The following is a 19,431-nucleotide window of genomic DNA, read 5'->3' as shown; positions in this document are numbered from 1 at the left end:
TTATTTTTTGCAGTGCTTTCAGCTTAAAAATTAAAATTATTTCACTAGAAGCAGAGTAGAACATATTGATGAAAAAAGATGGATTGATTGATTGAAGTTTGGTGTATAATGCCACTTTCAGCCCAATTTGTAATATCTTGATGGCCATTTTTTTATGGGTTGAAAAAGTTGAAAGTAACAGTAGATACCCAGGGAACTGTTAATTTTAGTCAATTAAGCTTTGAGTCAAACACACCTACCACAGGTTGGGTTTGAATTCTCAACCTCATTTTGACATGCTAGAGATACAATAATACTTCTTAGACCACTGCCACTAAGGCCCTTAGGTAAAAGTAAAGTACTAAATTAGTTTTTGAAATGTGTTGTAGTTTTTACATAAAGTATTATTTTTTCGTTTTAATTATACTATATTTTGTATTGTTGTTAAATGTAGGAAGGATGTGGAGTCTCGACAGGGTCATATTTTCAAGGCAAGGGGAGGTAATTCCCTTGTTATACTCCTCATACTTTAAATTTCCTAAGTGTTTATAGGGAATATAACTTTTTTTATTTAAATATTCACTTTTTTTACACATTTTCTTTAAATATCAGATGTATACTAGCTAAAATGACTATTATTTAGAGCTCTGTAAATAAAAAAAAAATATGTAAGCAGAGCTCTATATATAGATAATAGATTTGGAGGGTTTGAGAAATAGTGGGTAACTACAATTGATGAGGGGAAATTTTCAAAAAAACTGATTTTGTTAAAACTGTTAAGTGCATCTGATATTTTTTTTTTATACATGTATAATGTTATTTCTGAAAGCAAATGGACAATAAGATAATGAGGACATGGACCTCCTTGGTAGTTATGATAGCTGCTCTAAGGAAGATGGTCAATTATATCTTCAACCAAGTCTGAGGCTTTACCAGGAAAAATCTGTGGTGAGTTGAAATGTTCCACAAAATCTATAATAATATTATTATAGACTTTTAAAACTTTATTTATTAAGGGTTTTTGTGTGATATTGAAGATATCTGCATCATTTCATAACATTTTTTTATAACTTGTATTTAATGAAAATGTTTTCTACCTTATGTATCAAGTCAATGTTTTGAAGATATTATATAACAAATTCATAAGAAATGATACTAGGCATAATTATGTTTCTCTTCTTAATTTTATCGTTTAAACATATTTTTTTTATTTCAGGTTGTTGAAATTACAATGTTAACCTGGTGTTAGGAGTAAGACATGGATATCTGATATTGTTAACATGTTGGTAGGTATTAAAGCTTTTATTTTTAATAATTTTAATAGTATTTGACATCAATTAATTTTTTGAAGGTTTGAAATACTATACAATATGATGAAATACAAGTTTATTTTTTGCTAACTTAATAAAATTGAAAATGTAAATCGGGACTGTGTTGGAGAGATAAAAAAAAAAAACTTATCTTATCGGGGCCTATTATAGCTGACTATGCGGTATGGGCTTTGCTCATTGTTGAAGGCCGTACGGTTACCTATAGTTGTTAATGTCTGTGTCATTTTGGTCTTTTGTGGATAGTTGTCTCATTGGCAATCATACCACATCTTCTTTTTTTTATATTACAAAGGGCAAAAAACATAACCATTAGTTTGATTTTGAATACCAATTATGTTCTTGCAGAATTTTGTTTGTTAAATGAGAACTTTTAAACAATTATTATGATGTACATGTACATATTTTTTGAAAGTTGAGAATAACTGACCTTGAACTTTGTTTTACAGGTTAGTATCACAAGTTTCCTTGGGGTTACTTGCTTGGGGAGTTATTAGAGCTGTTTTAAGGTGAGAATTTATTAATCAACAAACAATTTGAATTTATTTATTATGCATGTATTTAATTTTAAATGCCCCTAGATATCTATATATCTATCCTAAATATATGTCAATGTAAAATGTTGTACCTTTACTTTAGAAGTGTATCTATATTTACTGATTTGTCTCCCTTGCCCTGAACAAGATTAGGCCCGAGACTACAAATAATTCCTCTATCAGTTCTTTATAATATTTTGTCGCATTAAAAAAAATTTGCCTATTCTTTTTGTCTAATTTATGGTGTGTGTAATGTACAGTTCAAGTCCAAAAATATATGCAATTTTCAGAAAAATTGCATGTTTACATCATACAAATTTGGCCAATACACATCCATACCCCTATAGGCAAGTCAAGAGATGTTCCGAAAAGTGTAAATACTACCTTTTTGCATTGGCCGAATCACTCTTTCCTTATCAAAATCAGTTAAAATAAAACATCCAAAAGTTTATTTCAGCTCTCTTCTTTCATTTCCACCCCAGAAAAACTAAGAAATGTATGAGAAAGGGAAAGAAAAAAAATAAAGAAAAAATACACTAATTAAAGGGAACTATATTCGTGGACAACAAAAAGTGGGGTCATTAATTGTGGTCTTGGGCCAGATGTGAAGGGGAGATAATCTGATATCAAGTAAAACCTAGCTATCATAAAAAAGATGGTCATGTATGATAACTGCTTTACATTCAGTCATTCATATTTTCATTACAAATTTCAAAAGAAAATTATTCCTACTTATTTATCATGGAGAAAATTTTGTTTGGATCTCAGTAAGGGTCAATTAAACAACAAATAACAAAATATTCATTAAATTTTACTTTTAAGTGAACTTAGCAGCAGCTTCTGCATTCACTGTGTTAAATATTTCCAATAATTGCTCAGGTATTTGATTTTTGTGTATTGACAGATACCCGTAAAATGAAGTAGCAAAAATAAGAAGAGTTTTCACATTCATTGATATGGGATTTTTTTTTAATTGAATTTTATTATATACCCTTAAGATTATTTTGATAAAATAATTGAAACTTAACTTTATTTCTTTTCAGTTGAAAGTGTAACAGTTGCTGCCTTGTATGGTAAAATCCTCAGACAATAATCCTGCAAACAATCAGATGAACTGTTACTATCTCTAGTGGAACAATCTGTAGACAGTAGTCTTGTTAGTAGAGTTTTTAACAAATTGTATTTTTATTGCTGTATTGAATTTCAAATTATAGATTTTTTTAAATTTATATTACTTGCATTTAATTATTGTTTTGTGATTGATGAAAAATTAAACTGAAATTATTGTTATTTGAGGGGTCCCAAAGGTATGCCATATGGATTCTCAAAGTACCCACAAGACGTACATAGGTTTACATAATTTTTTTAAGTTATGTACATGGAAGCCTTACAAGTGCTTTGTGAAATGAATTTTGTCGGTTACAATCCAAAATAGTAGGATTTTGATGGCCAAACACTATGAAAAGAGAATATGAATATGTTAAATATTTTAACTACTATGTTTTTGACCCCAAATAAAAATGTTTGGGTTTTGACTGGCTTAGAGGGGACCAGGCCAACCCAAGTGATTCCCTTTATATCAACAATTTTTCCCCACAAAATGGGGGGGGGGGGACCCTCTAAACCGCCTCTGCAAAACTTTCAGATTATCTTCTGTAACTAATGGCAGTGTGTATTTTGTTTTATTATAATGAAATTTTGGGGTTCCCAATTGAAAGAATGGACCTTTTAAATACTTTGTTTTAACTTTTGGAAGCATCTCCTAAAATGAGTTCATCATATAATCGGATAAGTTAGTTTGAAATTTTTTTATTATGTTTTTATCCTGCTTTTAATTTTGTCTTAAAAAGTTGGATCTCATTATGACAAAATTGTCATGACATTAATACAAATTTTCAATATATTCTACTTCAAGACAATAGTATATTACCACTTTAGCTTTGAAGTATATATAAGGTTTGCTATAACAACATTTGTGTTTTATATGATTTTATCTCATTTTAGTGGTTTTTATCTGATTTTATTTGTTTTTATTGTAAAATCTTGTTATACCAAATCTTAATATGATTGGGTTTGTTTGGAAACTAAAAAAAAATACTTTTACATGCAGATATTTATTTTCATAATGAGATCTGACATTTTTATGCTTTTAACTCTGTTTAATTCATAAATATTCTATTTCACCCTTCAACTATTGATGCAGTCCTTGGAAGATTGATCAAATTGTTAGATTTGTGGATGCAAGTTGAGAATCTGCTCTAACTAAATTTATGTTGATATCAGCTGAACTAACCTATCCTTCAATATGAGTAATAAGATATAAGAAAAGAAAAAATCCATTCTTTGATTAGAGAACCTTTAGAAGTTATAAGAAATAGTACTCATTGTCGGCAGAGACTGAAGATTATTTGAAAGTATCGAGAAAGTCCCATTTAATCTTGATAATTGTGGATTAAAGTTGTAGATGGATGAGCAAACAGATCATACACTAAATCACTATACCACATTCTGGCCTAATGAATAAATCAGACTATACACTAGTTATCTCCCTTCCTGGGTTCCATAAATAAATATAAAAATATACTACTTATAATTTAAAAACAAATAGCTTAGAAATTTGGAAGGAGTAAAAAAACTATATAGTTTAAAACAGCTTGAGGTTAAAAATGTGAATGAATGAAATGTATTCTGTTCACTGGATTTTCATAAAGGGGAAAAAAAAGGGGGGTGCTCACGATTGTTAGAGGGGCCTTCTCCAGTGGTACTTCAGTGATTTCCTAAATAATCAACCAAATTTTTCCAACCTCTGCTATTTCATTGGTAATCTAATCATTTTTGCACCAATCAAGATATTTAGTTTGTTTTAATTACCCAGTAAATAAGTTGAGTAATTCTCAAAAAATAATTTGTACATGCATGTTTTAATATTTTTATAATTAGCTTTTACCAGTTTTACTTTGTATAAGAATTGTATTGTTTTTGGATGTCATTTTTAAAAATTGAGACAAACTGAGGATTCTTTTTTTATATGGAATTCTATTATTTATTTATAAGTTAAGTAAGGACTAGAAAGCCTTAAGTTTATATATTAAACAAAGAATAGTCACTAAATGATTACAAAATTTATTATATGTATCAAAAAAATTACATGATTTTATTTTAATTCATAAACTTTTATATGTAATTATATAGACTAAGAAATTACATTAGGATTATTTCCCCCTATAATAAAAACAACCAGGAAAATAGATAGTATCTTCAGTACTGTCATTTATTTTGCATTATTGTAATATTTTGCTACTGATACCAAATCCATGATGCAGATCCTTTTCCTCCTTTTTATTTAAAGATAATTTACAACCCGCCGTGATCAAAAGCATATCACAAGTAACTGTTTGTTTGATAGTTACACACATCTTTAAAGAAGCAGATTGTGTTTGGTTTCATTTGGTTATTTTGTATCATGTAGGATCATAATAATTGGTAATTAAAATTTATTTGGAAAATCATCTTATCTTACTTGTATCTGGATGACAAGTAAAGGGGTAAGAGGTTTCTGTGGTCGAGGGTATGACACATGCAAATGCTTTATATTTATTTATATTTAATTATATTTATTTGTATTTAATTATATTTTCATCACTTGGCGTCTATCATCATCATTGGCTTGGCAGTGTGCCTTATTATCATCAGCAGAACTTAGGGATACTTAACAGGGTTGTCTTTTTTAAAGCTTTATTGTCCAAACTTTAAAGGTGCTGGATAGCTCCATATTTGTATGAAGATGCCAAATGGTCTTTTTATTTGACTATTTACCCCATTTTCGTCGAGCCTGCAACTTTTGTTGCAGAAAGCTCGACATAGGGATAGTGATCCGGCGGCGGCGGCGTTAGCTAACTTCTTAAAAGCTTTATATTTTAGAAGGTGGAAGACCTGGATGCTTCATACTTTGTATATAGATGCCTCATGTTACGAAGTTTCCGTCAGTCACATGTCCAATGTCCTTGACCTCATTTTCATGGTTCAGTGACCACTTGAAAAAAAAGGTCAATTTTTTTGTAATGTTGAATTCTCTCTTATTATAAGTAATAGGATAACTATATTTGATATGTGCGTACCTTGCAAGGTCCTCATGTCTGTCAGACAGTTTTCACTTGACCTTGACCTCATTTCATGGATCAGTGAACAAGGTTAAGTCCATATCTCAGATACTATAAGCAATAGGGCTAGTATATTCAGTGTATGGAAGGACTGTAAGGTGTACATGTCCAACTGGCAGGTGTCATCTGACCTTGACCTCATTTTCATGGTTCAGTGGTTATAGTTAAATTTTTGTGTTTTGGTCTGTTTTTCTCATACTATATGCAATAGGTCTACTATATTTGTTGTATGGAACGATTGTAAGGTGTACATGTCTAGCGGGCAGATGTCATGTGACCTTGACCTTATTTTCATGGTTCAGTGGTCAAAGTTAAGTTTTTGAGTTTTGGTCTTTTTATCTAATACTATATGCCATAGGTCAACTATATTTGGTGTATGGAAATATTTTATAACCTTTATGTCAGTCGCACAGGTTTTATTTGACCGTGACCTCATTTTCACGGTTCATTGCACAGTGTTAAGTTTTTGTGTTTTGGTCTATTTTTCTTAAACTATAAGTAATAGGTCAACTATATATGTTGTATAGAAGCATTGTTAGCTGTACATGTCTGCCTGGCATGGTTCATCTGACCTTGACCTCATTTTCAAGGTTCATTGGTCTATGTTTAGTTATCTTGGTTAATGTTAAGTTTATGTGACAGTTGTTATAAAGCTTAGCTTTATACTAAGGACTATCAACATAATATCAATGATTAGTATAGAAGGCGAGACATTTCAGCGTGTGCACTCTTGTTATGTGTAATATGGACAACTATATTTGGTACAAATGTATATGGATTCATTGCTTGGTATACATATAAAAAAGAAGTGGTGTGATTCCTAATGAGACAACTCTTCACAAGAGATCAAATGACACAGACATTTACAACTAAAGAGTCTTTTATACAATAACATCAGTGTGTTCGCCTCAAGTTGGAACTCTGGCATGTTAAAACCTAAACGACTCAAAAATTGGTATTTGCTGCTGCTCTTCTTGTGGATTGCACAAAGCAGGGTTAATATTCATGTACCTGTCCTGAATATGCATTTAATTGCCACAGGACTTTTAACAGCTGTCCATCATTACCATCGCCTAGCCTTACAAAAGTCATGATTCAGTGATTAATGTTCAGTTTTGGGATTTATGTATTTGTTTCTCTGAAACTAAGTAATTCATTATGTTTATTCAATGAATAGAATAATTGTAAGGTTTACACGTCTGTCTAACAAGGTTCATCTGACCTTGACCTTATTTTCATGGATATTTTAGTCCATAGTTTTTTTTTTTGTTGAGCCTGCGACTTTTGTCACAGAAAGCTCGACATAGGGATAGTGATCCGGTGGCGGGAGCGGTGTTAGCTAACTTCTTAAAAGCTTTATATTTTTGTCGAGCCTTCGACTTTAGTCGAAAAAGCGAGACTAAGCGATCCTACATTCCGTCGTCGTCGGCGTCGTCGTCGGCGGCGTCCACAAATATTCACTCTGTGGTTAAAGTTTTTGAAATTTTAATAACTTTCTTAAACTATACTGAATTTCTACCAAACTTGGACAGAAGCTTGTTTATGATCATAAGAAAGTATCCAGAAGTAAATTTTGTAAAAATAAAATTCCATTTTTTCCGTATTTTACTTATAAATGGACTTAGTTTTTCTGCGAGGAAACATTACATTCACTCTGTGGTTAAAGTTTTTAAAATTTTAATAACTTTCATAAACTATCCTTGATTTATACCAAACTTGGACAGAAGCTTGTTTATGATCAAAAGATAGTATCAAGAAGAAAATTTTGTAAAAATAAATTTCCGCTTTTCCGTATTTTACTTATAAATGGACTTATTTTTTTGGCCAGAAACAAAACATTCACTCTGTGGTTTAAGTTTTTAAAATTTTTATAATGTTCTTAAACTATCCTGGATTTCTACCAAACTTAGACATAAGCTTGTTTCTGATCATAAGATATTATTCAGAAGTAAATTTTGTGAAAAAAAAAATCACTTTTTCCGTATTTCACTTATAAATGGACTTAGTTTTTCTTCCAGTTAACATTGCATACAGTCTGCAGTTAAAGTTTATAAAACATTTATTAGATTCATAAACTATCCTGGATTTTTTACCAAACTTGGAAGCTTCTTTCAATCAAACGACAGTATCGAGAGGGAAATTTTTATTGATGTTTTTCCTCATTTTTGTTGAGTCTGCAATTAACAGCAAAAGTAGGCGAGACATTGGGTTCCGTGGAACCCTTACGAATTTTAGAAGGTTGAAGACCTGGATGCTTCATACTTTGTTACATAGATGCCTCATGTTACGAAGTTTCTGTCAGTCACATGTCCAATGTCCTTGACTTCATTTTTCATGGTTCAGTGACTACTTGAAAAAAAAGTTAAGATTTTTTGTAATGTTAAATTCTCTCTTATTGTTAGTAATAGGATAACTATATTTGGTATGTGCCTACTTTGCAAGGTCCTCATGCCCGTCAGACAGTTTTCACTTGACCTCGACCTCATTTCATGGATCAGTGAACAAGGTTAAGTTTTGGTGGTCAAGTCCATTTCTTAGATATTATAAGCAATATATAGGTCTTGTATATTCGGTATATGGAAGGACTATATAAGGTTTACATGTCCAACTAGCAGGTGTCATCTGACCTTGACCTCATTTTCATGGTTCAGTGGTTATAGTTAAGTTTTTGTGTTTTGGTCTGTTTTACTTTAAACTGAGTAAGTTATTTATTTTAATTGTTGGCAATAGATAGGTGCGGCCTAAGAATTGCAACATTTGTGTACCTAGTCAAATAGTTCTAGAGTTTTCATTACACGCTGTTGTACATGTTAAATGTAGCTACAGGTATAAATGTTTTTTAATTTAATTATTGGCAATAGATAATTGGACATGTTGCCACATCGGTGTTCTTGAGGTTAGCTGTATCAGAGACATATAATAAAAGTCAGACAAATATTGGTCAGACGAAGAGATATATTATTTTGACTACAGAGCAGAAATGTCCGGAAGTCACGATCAAAACAGTATTAGAAAAACATTAAATCAATTGAGTCTGGTGAAGAGGAACCTTGAGGGATCCTGTACTGGAAATCAACTATTAGTAACTATAATAGTAATATAATACATTGTATTATATATGTCTCTGGTGAAATTAACATTTTTTCTAATGTTTGTGTAATTATACTTAAATAAAACATTCCGGTCGTCTTTTATTCCATAAGGCAGCAACCAATTTGATTTTCAGGGGGGGGGAATGGGTTTTTTTTCTGTACAAACTTTTTTTTTTCTGTGCAAACTTTTTTTTTTCGCCTATGGCGAAAAACAATCTATTTTTTTCGCGACAAGTCTAAAACAATTTTATTCTTTCAATTTTAGCATTACATATAGTGGCAGCTGAGGGTGAAACAAACAATTTTTTTTTCTCAGAATCAAAAACAAATTATTTTTTTCTCCAAAAACTGGAAACAAACTTTTTTTCCAAAAAAAAACCATACCCCCCCCCCCCCCCCCCAGAAAATCAAATGGTTGCTGCCTAATCAAATGATATTATAATTTTAATTAAAAACATAAAATTGATTAGATTTGAGACAAATTAAAAAAACGTTAAATCCCACCTAGGACTAAAGTAGGATTATGCCAAACAAAGCCCCAAAATCTCACTCCAATACAAATATTTTTTTATCCAATAGTTTTTTATAATTTATTATTTTTACAGGAAAAGTACATTTTAAAGGGAAGTAATACTGTTACCGAAGCTCTCCGTTATATTTTCGGCCATATTTTCATACGCTAATATCGCCCTTTCACATTTTGACCTTTTCGATAAAGATGTAAATGTGTGAAGTTTCATCCAGAAACGAATTCTCTCACGTTTATTTTGTTTAGAACTATCTATTTTTATGGTTAAAGTATTAAAAACAAACAAAAAATCGAAACTTTCTAAAACCGGAAGTAGGAACTATTTTTGTTTAACTATGAAAATGGATGCCAAAATGTATCAACAAAAGCCGTGAAAAGAAGCGATTGGATGTGCGGGTTTCTATCTTCAACGTAAATGACGCATTTACACTGAAGAAACATAATTTTGCAGGCACAATAACTTGTAGGTAATGCACCAAATTTTACATAAATAAAAGACTGGGCAAATCAATAAGTCCAGTACCGAACTGGTGCGAAGACGTTATTTAAAACTTAAAAATCCAATTTATTTCAGTTCTTGAAAAAATATGACTTGTTTGGCCACAGAAAGGCAGATCTCAGATGAAAGCTGTGCACCCCTTTTTAAGAAAAAACACTATATATATATATATTTATATATACAGGGTTCACATAATGACATTCATAATGCCATTAATGGTTTTTTATACACATACTGACGGTGTGAGGGGCAAGTTTGTTTTCCCTGGGATACCAACTATTGCACGAGGCCAAGCCAAGAGCAATATTTGGTATGCGAACGGACAACAAACTTGCTATTACCTGCACAACCAGTCATTAGGTGTTTTATTATACTGAACAACAGTAATTAAGTGTTTTTATATACCAAATTAACTAATTTTCTAAAAGTGTACATACATCATCTGATAGAAAAGAAAAAAATGTCGCATACCTTGACATGCACAAGATGAACTATATGTTGGTTTTTTTTTTATAGTTCTTCTTTTATTGGTAAATATTTCATTAATTGCAATCAAGACTAGAAATACTTGTGTTTAATTTTCCGTGCATGTGATAAATTTAAGCTAATTTAAAGTACACCAAACGCAAATCCACTTTTAGTATTACTCAATGCGACAACAGGCCTCGACAATATCGATTGTCCGGTACCAGAAGTAAAAAAGGTCGGACAAGTTAAAGCTATACCAAGCTTGCCCGATGGGACAAGTAGAATCATTCTGCAGAAAATAAATTTTAATCCAAATTTGATGAACAAAGTATAATTATTAACAAAAAAACAAGAAAAGAAGATTTGTTTGACATCTTTCCTTTTTAAACTGAAACTAACTTTTTATTTTTCAAGACCCCTCAGACTTGCAATCGATAATTTAAAACTGGTTCTTTGTTTTTTACCTGTTAAAAGTACTTGACACACTTTTCTCGGAAACCAGTCTTGACATCCCATTCAACCATGTGCTTTTTAGATAAGGTAACTTTAAAAGACAGTTCGTCACCAGCTCGGAAATGATTCGGCTCCAAGTTTAATAGACAGTTGGGCACTGTAGGAGACATATTTCATAGACATGATTAATAGACAGTTTGGCAAGGCAGTAGACATTTCTGGACTTAGACAAATCAGAACCTCTTTTCCTACCTTATTTTGTTGCTTTATAATAACTAATACCAATGTCCATACCATATTTTTTAAATAAAAATGAGGAAATTTATTGTTTACCATAAAAATCATCAAATCATGTTTGATTTTTATGTAGAAAAAATAATACTTACAATGCAGTGACCCATAGTTGTTAATTTCTGTGTCATTTGGTCTTTTGTCTCATTGACAATCATACCTCAAATTCTTTTTATTGATTGCATTTGAATAAACTTTTTTCAACTTTTAAAGAAATAGGATAAAAATCAAATGAGTGTACATTTAGAGGCCAATCAGATGGTGCCTCATGTGCAAAGTATGATGAGACTTTAGCATTGATAAAAACTGAAACCTAAGTCCTGTGACACAACTAAATTCAGTTGTTCATGGCTCATGTCTTTTAAAAGTATTTCAAAGGATATAAATCAAATTCTGTTCAATTTTTTTTTTATTCATTTTGTTCCTTGAATCAACTTGAAATGCAAAAAAGGTTATTATAAAGATTTTTTTTGGACAAGTTACAATTTCATTCGGACAAGTAAGTTTTGGTTTGTACTTGTCCTACTGGACAAGTTGGAAAAAAAAGTTTTTGTAGAGGCCTGGACAACCGAACCCATATTAAGAACTATAAAAAATGCACGCGAAGATTTTCTCTCTTTTATAATTGCTTCTTGTAAGTGAAATTACAATCGACACAAACAGATTATACCGTTAACAATACTAGAGTTTGACTTTGCCAAGCAAAATAGTCAATGACATCATTATTGTCCAATGAAAAATAAGCATGAAAAGTACAGGAAAGATGATTTATATGAAACTATTAACTGGGTAATAGTCTTTGAAACTATTGACTTGCAAATAGTCTGTGGAATGAAATAGCACAACTATTTCATTATTTTTTATTTAGAAAAAAATATACTGAGGTATAATAATAGATTATATTTGAAGCTGGATGTTGAACTTACAAATGTAAAAGTTAATTATCAAAAGTTTTGGTCTATACAAACCTGCCAACTGTCACTATTTGCGAGGGATTTCCCCCATGGAGTCTCCCAAATTGAAATTTTGAATGAGCAATTTTGTGCACAATTTTTAACAAAACAATTAATTTTACAATGACATGAGGCTTACATTAGTATGAAGAAGCCAAAAAACAACATTAAAATGTATCTAAAGGCCCCCTTGAAGGTTTTTTAGGACTATGACGGCCATCTTGCACGCAAAACCCATTTTGGCATTTTGAAAAGTTGGCAGGTATTTCTACATCATATTTCTGTCATAATAGTAAGAAAGGTGCTTCCATTGAACAACTTTTTCCTTCTTAATATTTGCAAGATAGTAAACTAAAGCAAATTTTAATTTAAACACATAATAGATAATAAACATTAAAAAAAAAATGTGCACATACTACAAACTTATAAATGGCAATAATAGTAATATTTTGGCAATTATAAAACCAATGATTAATATTTTAAACAATATTAAACTTTTAAATTACTTTAATATAAATTCTATGTTCTGACGTAAACTGTTAAATTGACAGTGCCTCATATATCAGCTGTCCAACAACTAGTCATTTTTATAGGCTTTGATTGAAATGAGAAGGTATTTAAGTATGGTTTGTTATTATAGTAAAATGTACTTAATCAATATGTCACTTTTATGACCAGAAATTTGTTGCTGTTTAAGGCGAAAGGGTTGGGTCTTAAAGATTACATAAACTTCAAATTTAATGAATTATGTTAAAAAACTGTCTTTTAAAAAAGCCTTGTAAATTAAAAAGTAGATGTCCATTTCAGGATTTTCCCAGGCAGACAATATTTGGTAAATTTATATATGTCTGGAATATAGGACCGTTTTGGAAGCCATATATCGCATGTGTCAATGAAGAAAATGTAAATTAACTTAATCAATTGCTGATTGTGCATCTAGACTTTACACTCAAAACATTGGACCATATTTAGTTACAATTCTTAAGTTCTTAAAAGACTAATTAAAGTTCCTGGGTATGTTTCTCATGCAAATGTTGGAATGTCAACGTATGCAACATTGTTATTGGTTCCTGCTTCACAAAATTTATAAACACTAGATAAAACCATATAACACCTCTGCATTAAAGAGAGTTTAAGTGCTGTCGTTGGACAAGAACAATGTACATGTAGTTGGAATTGGGCAATGACTTTTATCTGCCAGTAGATGGCTAGAAAAGATGTTAAAAAATTGTGCTGTTCATTTATAAAAAGTTTAAATGAAGAAATTAAAATAAAATGTTTTTTTTAGTTATTGACCTGGTATCTTGGATAAATAAAATATGTGCAATGTGAGGTACATTGGAACTCTGTTCTTCTATTCAAATTGTTTAACAGTTGTGCTTAAATATTTCACTACTTCATTTCAATATGGGTGGGTTTTTTTTATAATCAAGGACGCTCAATGAAGGGTACAAAATTTTCAGAAAAAAATTAGACATATTTTTATTTTTTTCATTACAGATTTATTTTATTACTTTATTAGTTGTCACATTATCATATAAAATGGTACTTAAATCATCCAAAGAAATCAATGTCCTCAGACGACTTTTAAAATATCATTGAAAAAGCTCCAAATTATCTCCCTTTGGTACAAAAATGTCATTTTTTGGCATTAAAAGTGAAATATCTTTTTTAACTCACTGGCGAGCGATTTTTTTTAATTATTTTTTTCAAATAAGCTGTACTGAACTTAACTATTGTAAAATTTGAGCGATTGCTGTAATTAAGTTCCTTTTTTAGCTCACCTGGCCCAAAGGGCCAAGTGAGCTTTTCCCATCACTTGGCGTCCGTCGTCCATCGTCGTCCGGCGTCGTTAACTTTTACAAAAATCTTCTCCTCTGAAACTACTGGGCCAAATTACACCAAACTTGGCCAAAATCATCATTCGGGTATCTAGTTTAAAAAATGTGTCCGGTGACCCGGCCAACCATCCAAGATGGCCGCCATGGCTAAAAATAGAACATAGGGGTAAAATGCAGTTTTTGGCTTATAACTCAAAAACCAAAGCATTTAGAGCAAATCTGACATGGGGTAAACTTGTGTAACAGGTCAAGATCTATCTGCCCTGAAATTTTCAGATAAATCGGATAACCTGTTGTTGGGTTGCTGCCCCTGAATTAGTAATTTTAAGGAAATTTTGCTGTTTTTGGTTATTATCTTGAATATTATTATAGATAGAGATAAACTGTAAACAGCAATAATGTTCAGCAAAAGATTTACAAATAAGTCAACATGACCGAAATGGTCAGTTGACCCCTTTAGGAGTTATTGCCCTTAATAGTCAATTTTTAACCATTTTTCGTAAATCTTAGTAATCTTTTACATCTTCTCCTCTGAAACTACTTGGCCAAATTACACCAAACTTGGCCAAAATCATCATTGGGGTATCTTGTTTAAAAAATGTGTCCGGTGACCCGGCCAACCATCCAAGATGGCCACCATGGCTAAAAATAGAACATAGGGGTAAAGTGCAGTTTTGGGCTTATAACTCAAAAACCAAAGCATTTAGAGCAAATCTGACAAGGGGTAAAATTGTGTAACAGGTCAAGATCTATCTGCCCTGAAATTTTCAGATAAATCGGATAACCTGTTGTTGGGTTGCTGCCCCTGAATTAGTAATTTTAAGGAAATTTTGCTGTTTTTGGTTATTATCTTGAATATTGTTATAGATAGAGATAACTTGTAAACAGCAATAATGTTCAGCTAAGTAAGATCTAGAAATCAGTCAACATGACCAAAATCGTCAGTTGACCCCTTAAGGAGTTGTTGCCCATTTTATTAAATTTTTAACAATTTTCACTAATTTGGTAAATTTTTGTAAATTTTTACAAAATATTTTTCACTGTATCTAAAGGTCCAAGTTTATTATAGATAGAGAAAATTCTAAGTACCAAGAATGTTCAGTAAAGTAAGATCTACAAACACATCACTATCAGCAAAACACAATTTTGTCATGTATCCATCTGTGTCCTTTGTTTAATATGCACATAGACCAAGGTGAGCGACACAGGCTCTTTAGAGCCTCTAGTTTATTTCGATATTACCTTTATTTCTCTTATTACTTCAACAGAAAAAAAGTGTCTTTACAAAAATGAATGCTTCTTTCAAAGGCAGATTGTGAGCTTAAATGAACAGTGACCCCATATTTTTAAAGTTCATTTATAGAAAAATATAGCGAAATCCTATATTCATTTTTTTTTAATTTATACCCACGAGCCCCCTTAAGCAGACCTTTTTCATAGGAAAATTGATATTGATCACAGACCAGTGATATTGTTGTCTTTTTTCAAAACTACCTCTACCGTTTTTTATTGGGAAAAATGCATATTTTTTATTGAAATTGGGAAATATTATTCTAAACACATCTCGATTTTTTGCTGACCTTTGCTGTCTTTTTTGCACTGTTTTTTCATGTATATTTTGGTTGTCAGACATTTTCAACCTGGAAGGTACTTTTCGGAGAGGGGAAAGAAACTGAAGCAATGATGGTACTTAATGCATTGAAAACCACATGTGTTACAAACACCATGATGATTCTGATCAGAAAACTGGATCTCAAAAGTGCTTTATAATATCAAAATAATAACATGAATACGATATTTACAAACATTACTACCAATGCCATCACTGTTTGGGGAAAATGTAGACCTTTTTGGGAGGAATTTTAAGCCATTTTTTTTAGTAATTTGAAATTTTCTCTAGGGGAAAAGGCCGAATTTCGGCTGTTATTTGAGGCAAACAATATCACTGCAGACTTATGATACACATTATTGCAAATGTTCCATTTGATATTTATTAAGTTAAAGAATGTCTTAAAAATAATTTAAAGGGACTTTTTCTTGAAAATAATGAGAAAATGGATACATAAAATTTTTTTTTGCTGCTTCATTTTTAAACCATGTGCTTATTGGAAAAGAAGTAAAATTAACTTTTGAAGTCTGAAACTTGATCTGGCCAAGGGTCCAAAATAACATCCTGCAGTTAAAGAGAGCACAGCATCATGAGACCAACCAGGCTTTAGGACAACATAGATTTGTACATGTACAATGTACGTTGGATTCCTGTTAAGCATGTTAATTGCATAATGATGTACATGTATAGTCCAAATTTTAGAGCTAATTATGCAGTTACAAAATGTAACATGAATATGCAGTGAAGAGAAAAAATTGATACTATACATGTATATATACATTAGGTTGACACCTGTCAATGAATGACCATGATAGTAAAAATTTGAAAACAAATTAAAACACACTTTTCAACCAAATCTTATATTATATGTTGTAAAACTAAGTTTGCTTGAGCTGGAGGTTTTATTGATAGGGAAAAAAATATTGAAAGAAGTATTTTTAAGCTGCAACTTTATCTTTCTCAAGAAATTTGCCTGTGCTATTTTTATGGTATACAGTTTTTTAATCAGAAAAATTCAAGAACTTGTTCTCATTTCAATAAAACATCCGACTCCTGCTGTGGTGCAGTTAAAATGTTGTGTCTTTTATTTTACCATTACACATTTGGTTTTGTTGAACATTTATTTTATTATAATTTCTGTTCCAAAAGCTGCCATTTTGCCACAGCAAGTTTTGGTCTACTCAAGTTCAAAGGCACCTGAGCATTTTTCAATGTTGTCAAGCTGAAAATGTCAGGTTTGTATCTATTTATTTTTATGTTTGGTTTGCATGGATTAGAAAAGATTTTGTTTCATTTATGCATTTTATATTTATTTATTAATATCACTTATGATTATGAATTGAGTTTTGAATGAACACTTTGCTTACTTTGCAGTGTGAGGGTTTTATTTCAGTAGATTATTAAGTTCAGGAGTTTGTGTTTGTTACAATTTCCATAATGGGCATAGGCATGTTATATGCACATTTGGACAAAAAATATGACACTGTCCAATCAGTATTTTGGCCCACATGGTGGTGTCTGAACTCTTTAGACCAGAATGGTAATTGGACATTGCCTGATGGTAAATGTTGGATATTAAACTTGAACAAATAAAAAGATGTTAACCTTTTGAATTCTATTCAATAGTTTTTTCACCAAGAAATATTAATGATGTCCAGGGGCCACCAGTGACTCACCACACTTCAGAATTATCAAACAGGGAGATGTGGACACCCAACATATTGCCTTGTAGCTATAGTTTGAATGAATAAATGGAGGAATTGATAAATAATACATTCAATAAATTTTGGTGCTTCGCAAATTTTTTCGAACAAAATTATGTTAAGCCTACAATTGTGTCTTATAAACAGTAAATGAAACAAGAACCTAAAACAGCCATCTTAAATAAATATTGAACTAATGCAATTGTAAAGTAATTTTAAATATCTTGAATATGGTTTCACATTCTTTCATTACAAAAATCAAACTTAATAAATAGGATGTATTCTTTTTTTTAATGGTAGTTCTATGGAAAAAAAACACATTTTGTCATGTGTTTATTAAAAAGTCTAGTGAAACTCTGATAATTTTACATTGTATGTTGGTGTTTGCTGTATATTCATTAAGAACAAACATTTTCCATCATCAAGAAGAAGTTTTAAAGTGCTTGTAAATGCTTCTAGAATACTTCACAAATGTTAAAATATGCCAAATTCACAAAGAATTACATTGGAAAGGTTGTGTCTGTCATTAACCAGAAATAGAATAAAAACGTGAAAATTGTAACAAAATACCATCGAGTGGGTGGAAAATTGGTACCTAATAAATACAACAATAGCATACAAATTTCTATTTAAGATAGTGCTGTTCTTTTTTATAGCATTTTGTAGTTTATACATTATACATCATTACTATCCTGGTTCTAAGTTCTAATTAAGACTCAATTTTATTTACGTAGAATAAAAAGTATTTTTTTTATGAGGAACACAGGTGCTTTATTTACTATTTAATATGCATGCATGTAATTGTTTTCATCAGATAGGACATTTAAATGATTTCATGCTTAATTAAACAAATGCAACTAATATCTATTATATTTTAACACTTTAAAAGGTAATACAATTAAAAACCCAGTGATTACCTGTCAATTTGATAAGAGTAACTAATCCCAGAAATGAATCCATAATTACTTGTACTTTTAGTATTGTCGCAATACTTCTGATTTAATTTTGTCTCAAAACCCGATATAAATGCTAGCGATGTCTAAGAAATTTACTATTTGGGTCATTGAAATCATTTCCATTTTTAACTGATGCCTTACCTGAAATGTTCTAGGAGGTTTTAAGTAGAATTATAAGAAAATTAATGAAATAAAAAGGATGAAACAGTCAATACAAGATTCTTGATGTTAAGAATCTTGTGTGAAATCTAATACTTGAAAAAAGAGTATCAACTTTTTAGACATCTCAAAATGACCAAAATTGTGTGAAAATTTTTCTGAATCCTTGGTTAAAAGGAAACCAATAATTCAATGTTATTTGATATGCAGATTTAAAAGCATCAGTTGACATTTCACAATTCCATGTAGTTGATTCACATATCACACACTAGTATAACTGATTAATTCCACAAATCTATATGTTATTGCTGGGAAAGATAATTGGAAGCTTGCTTTTTATTATTTTTCTTGATACGACTGCAACCAAATTTTGTGGTGGTATATTGGTATCACGCCCTTGTTGTCGACCAAAGACCGTTTGTTTCCAGACAAAATTTTAGTATAAGACAATAGAAATCTATGAAATTTAAACACAAGGTTTATAACCTCGAAAGGAAGGTTGGGATTGGGGGTTATGGTCCTAACAGTTTTTTAATTTAAAAAAAAAGGGGGGGGGGGGGGGGGGGGGTCAATACGCAATAGCATAGTCTATTGCACAAAAGCAAAATTCAAATCATATAACCAATTCTAAGTTATTTGACTACAGTTATTATGTGTCATAAACCTATTTTGTCTATGTGTCAAATATTTAATTACAATCTAAATTCAGACCTGCAGTATCAAGCACAAATATTGTGTCCATTTTTGCCCCAACCGTTCAGGATTGGACTTCTGTGGTTGTATCCAGCTGCGGCCGGCTAAGCAATTTATTATTTTCTGGATTGTTATTCCAAAGTTTTGAACTTTATTTGTAAGATTGAATTAATTTTCCACAT

General features: G+C 31.0%; 1 protein-coding gene and 1 long non-coding RNA gene across 17 annotated transcripts in view; both read left to right on the top strand.

Moving 5' to 3' along the window:
* The first annotated feature begins 192 nt into the window (after window positions 1-192).
* LOC139512158 (uncharacterized) lies at window positions 193-5,352 on the top strand. The gene is made up of 4 exons (XR_011662179.1): window positions 193-927; window positions 1,196-1,265; window positions 1,757-1,816; window positions 2,887-5,352. It is a non-coding gene; the product is annotated as an uncharacterized lncRNA (long non-coding RNA).
* A 4,355-nt stretch (window positions 5,353-9,707) lies between these two features.
* The window catches only part of LOC139510179 (histone-lysine N-methyltransferase 2C-like), a 75,704-nt gene continuing 65,980 nt past the window's right edge, over window positions 9,708-19,431 (top strand). For 9 of the 16 annotated variants that reach the window (XM_071296564.1, XM_071296560.1, XM_071296563.1 and 6 more), the window contains exons 1-2: window positions 9,708-10,091; window positions 16,888-16,973. In XM_071296564.1, the coding sequence (XP_071152665.1) occupies window positions 16,967-16,973 (7 nt within the window). In that variant the 5' untranslated portion in view covers window positions 9,708-10,091; window positions 16,888-16,966. The remainder of the gene's footprint in view (window positions 10,092-16,887; window positions 16,974-19,431) is intronic. The other 7 variants (XM_071296561.1, XM_071296554.1, XM_071296553.1 and 4 more) reach the window with 4 other exon arrangements.

This window comes from Mytilus edulis, chromosome 2 (genome assembly GCF_963676685.1).
Source record: "Mytilus edulis chromosome 2, xbMytEdul2.2, whole genome shotgun sequence".
NCBI lineage: Eukaryota > Metazoa > Mollusca > Bivalvia > Mytilida > Mytilidae > Mytilus > Mytilus edulis.
Note: the sequence above shows the minus strand (reverse complement) of the source record. Positions and strands in the feature narration are given on the sequence as shown.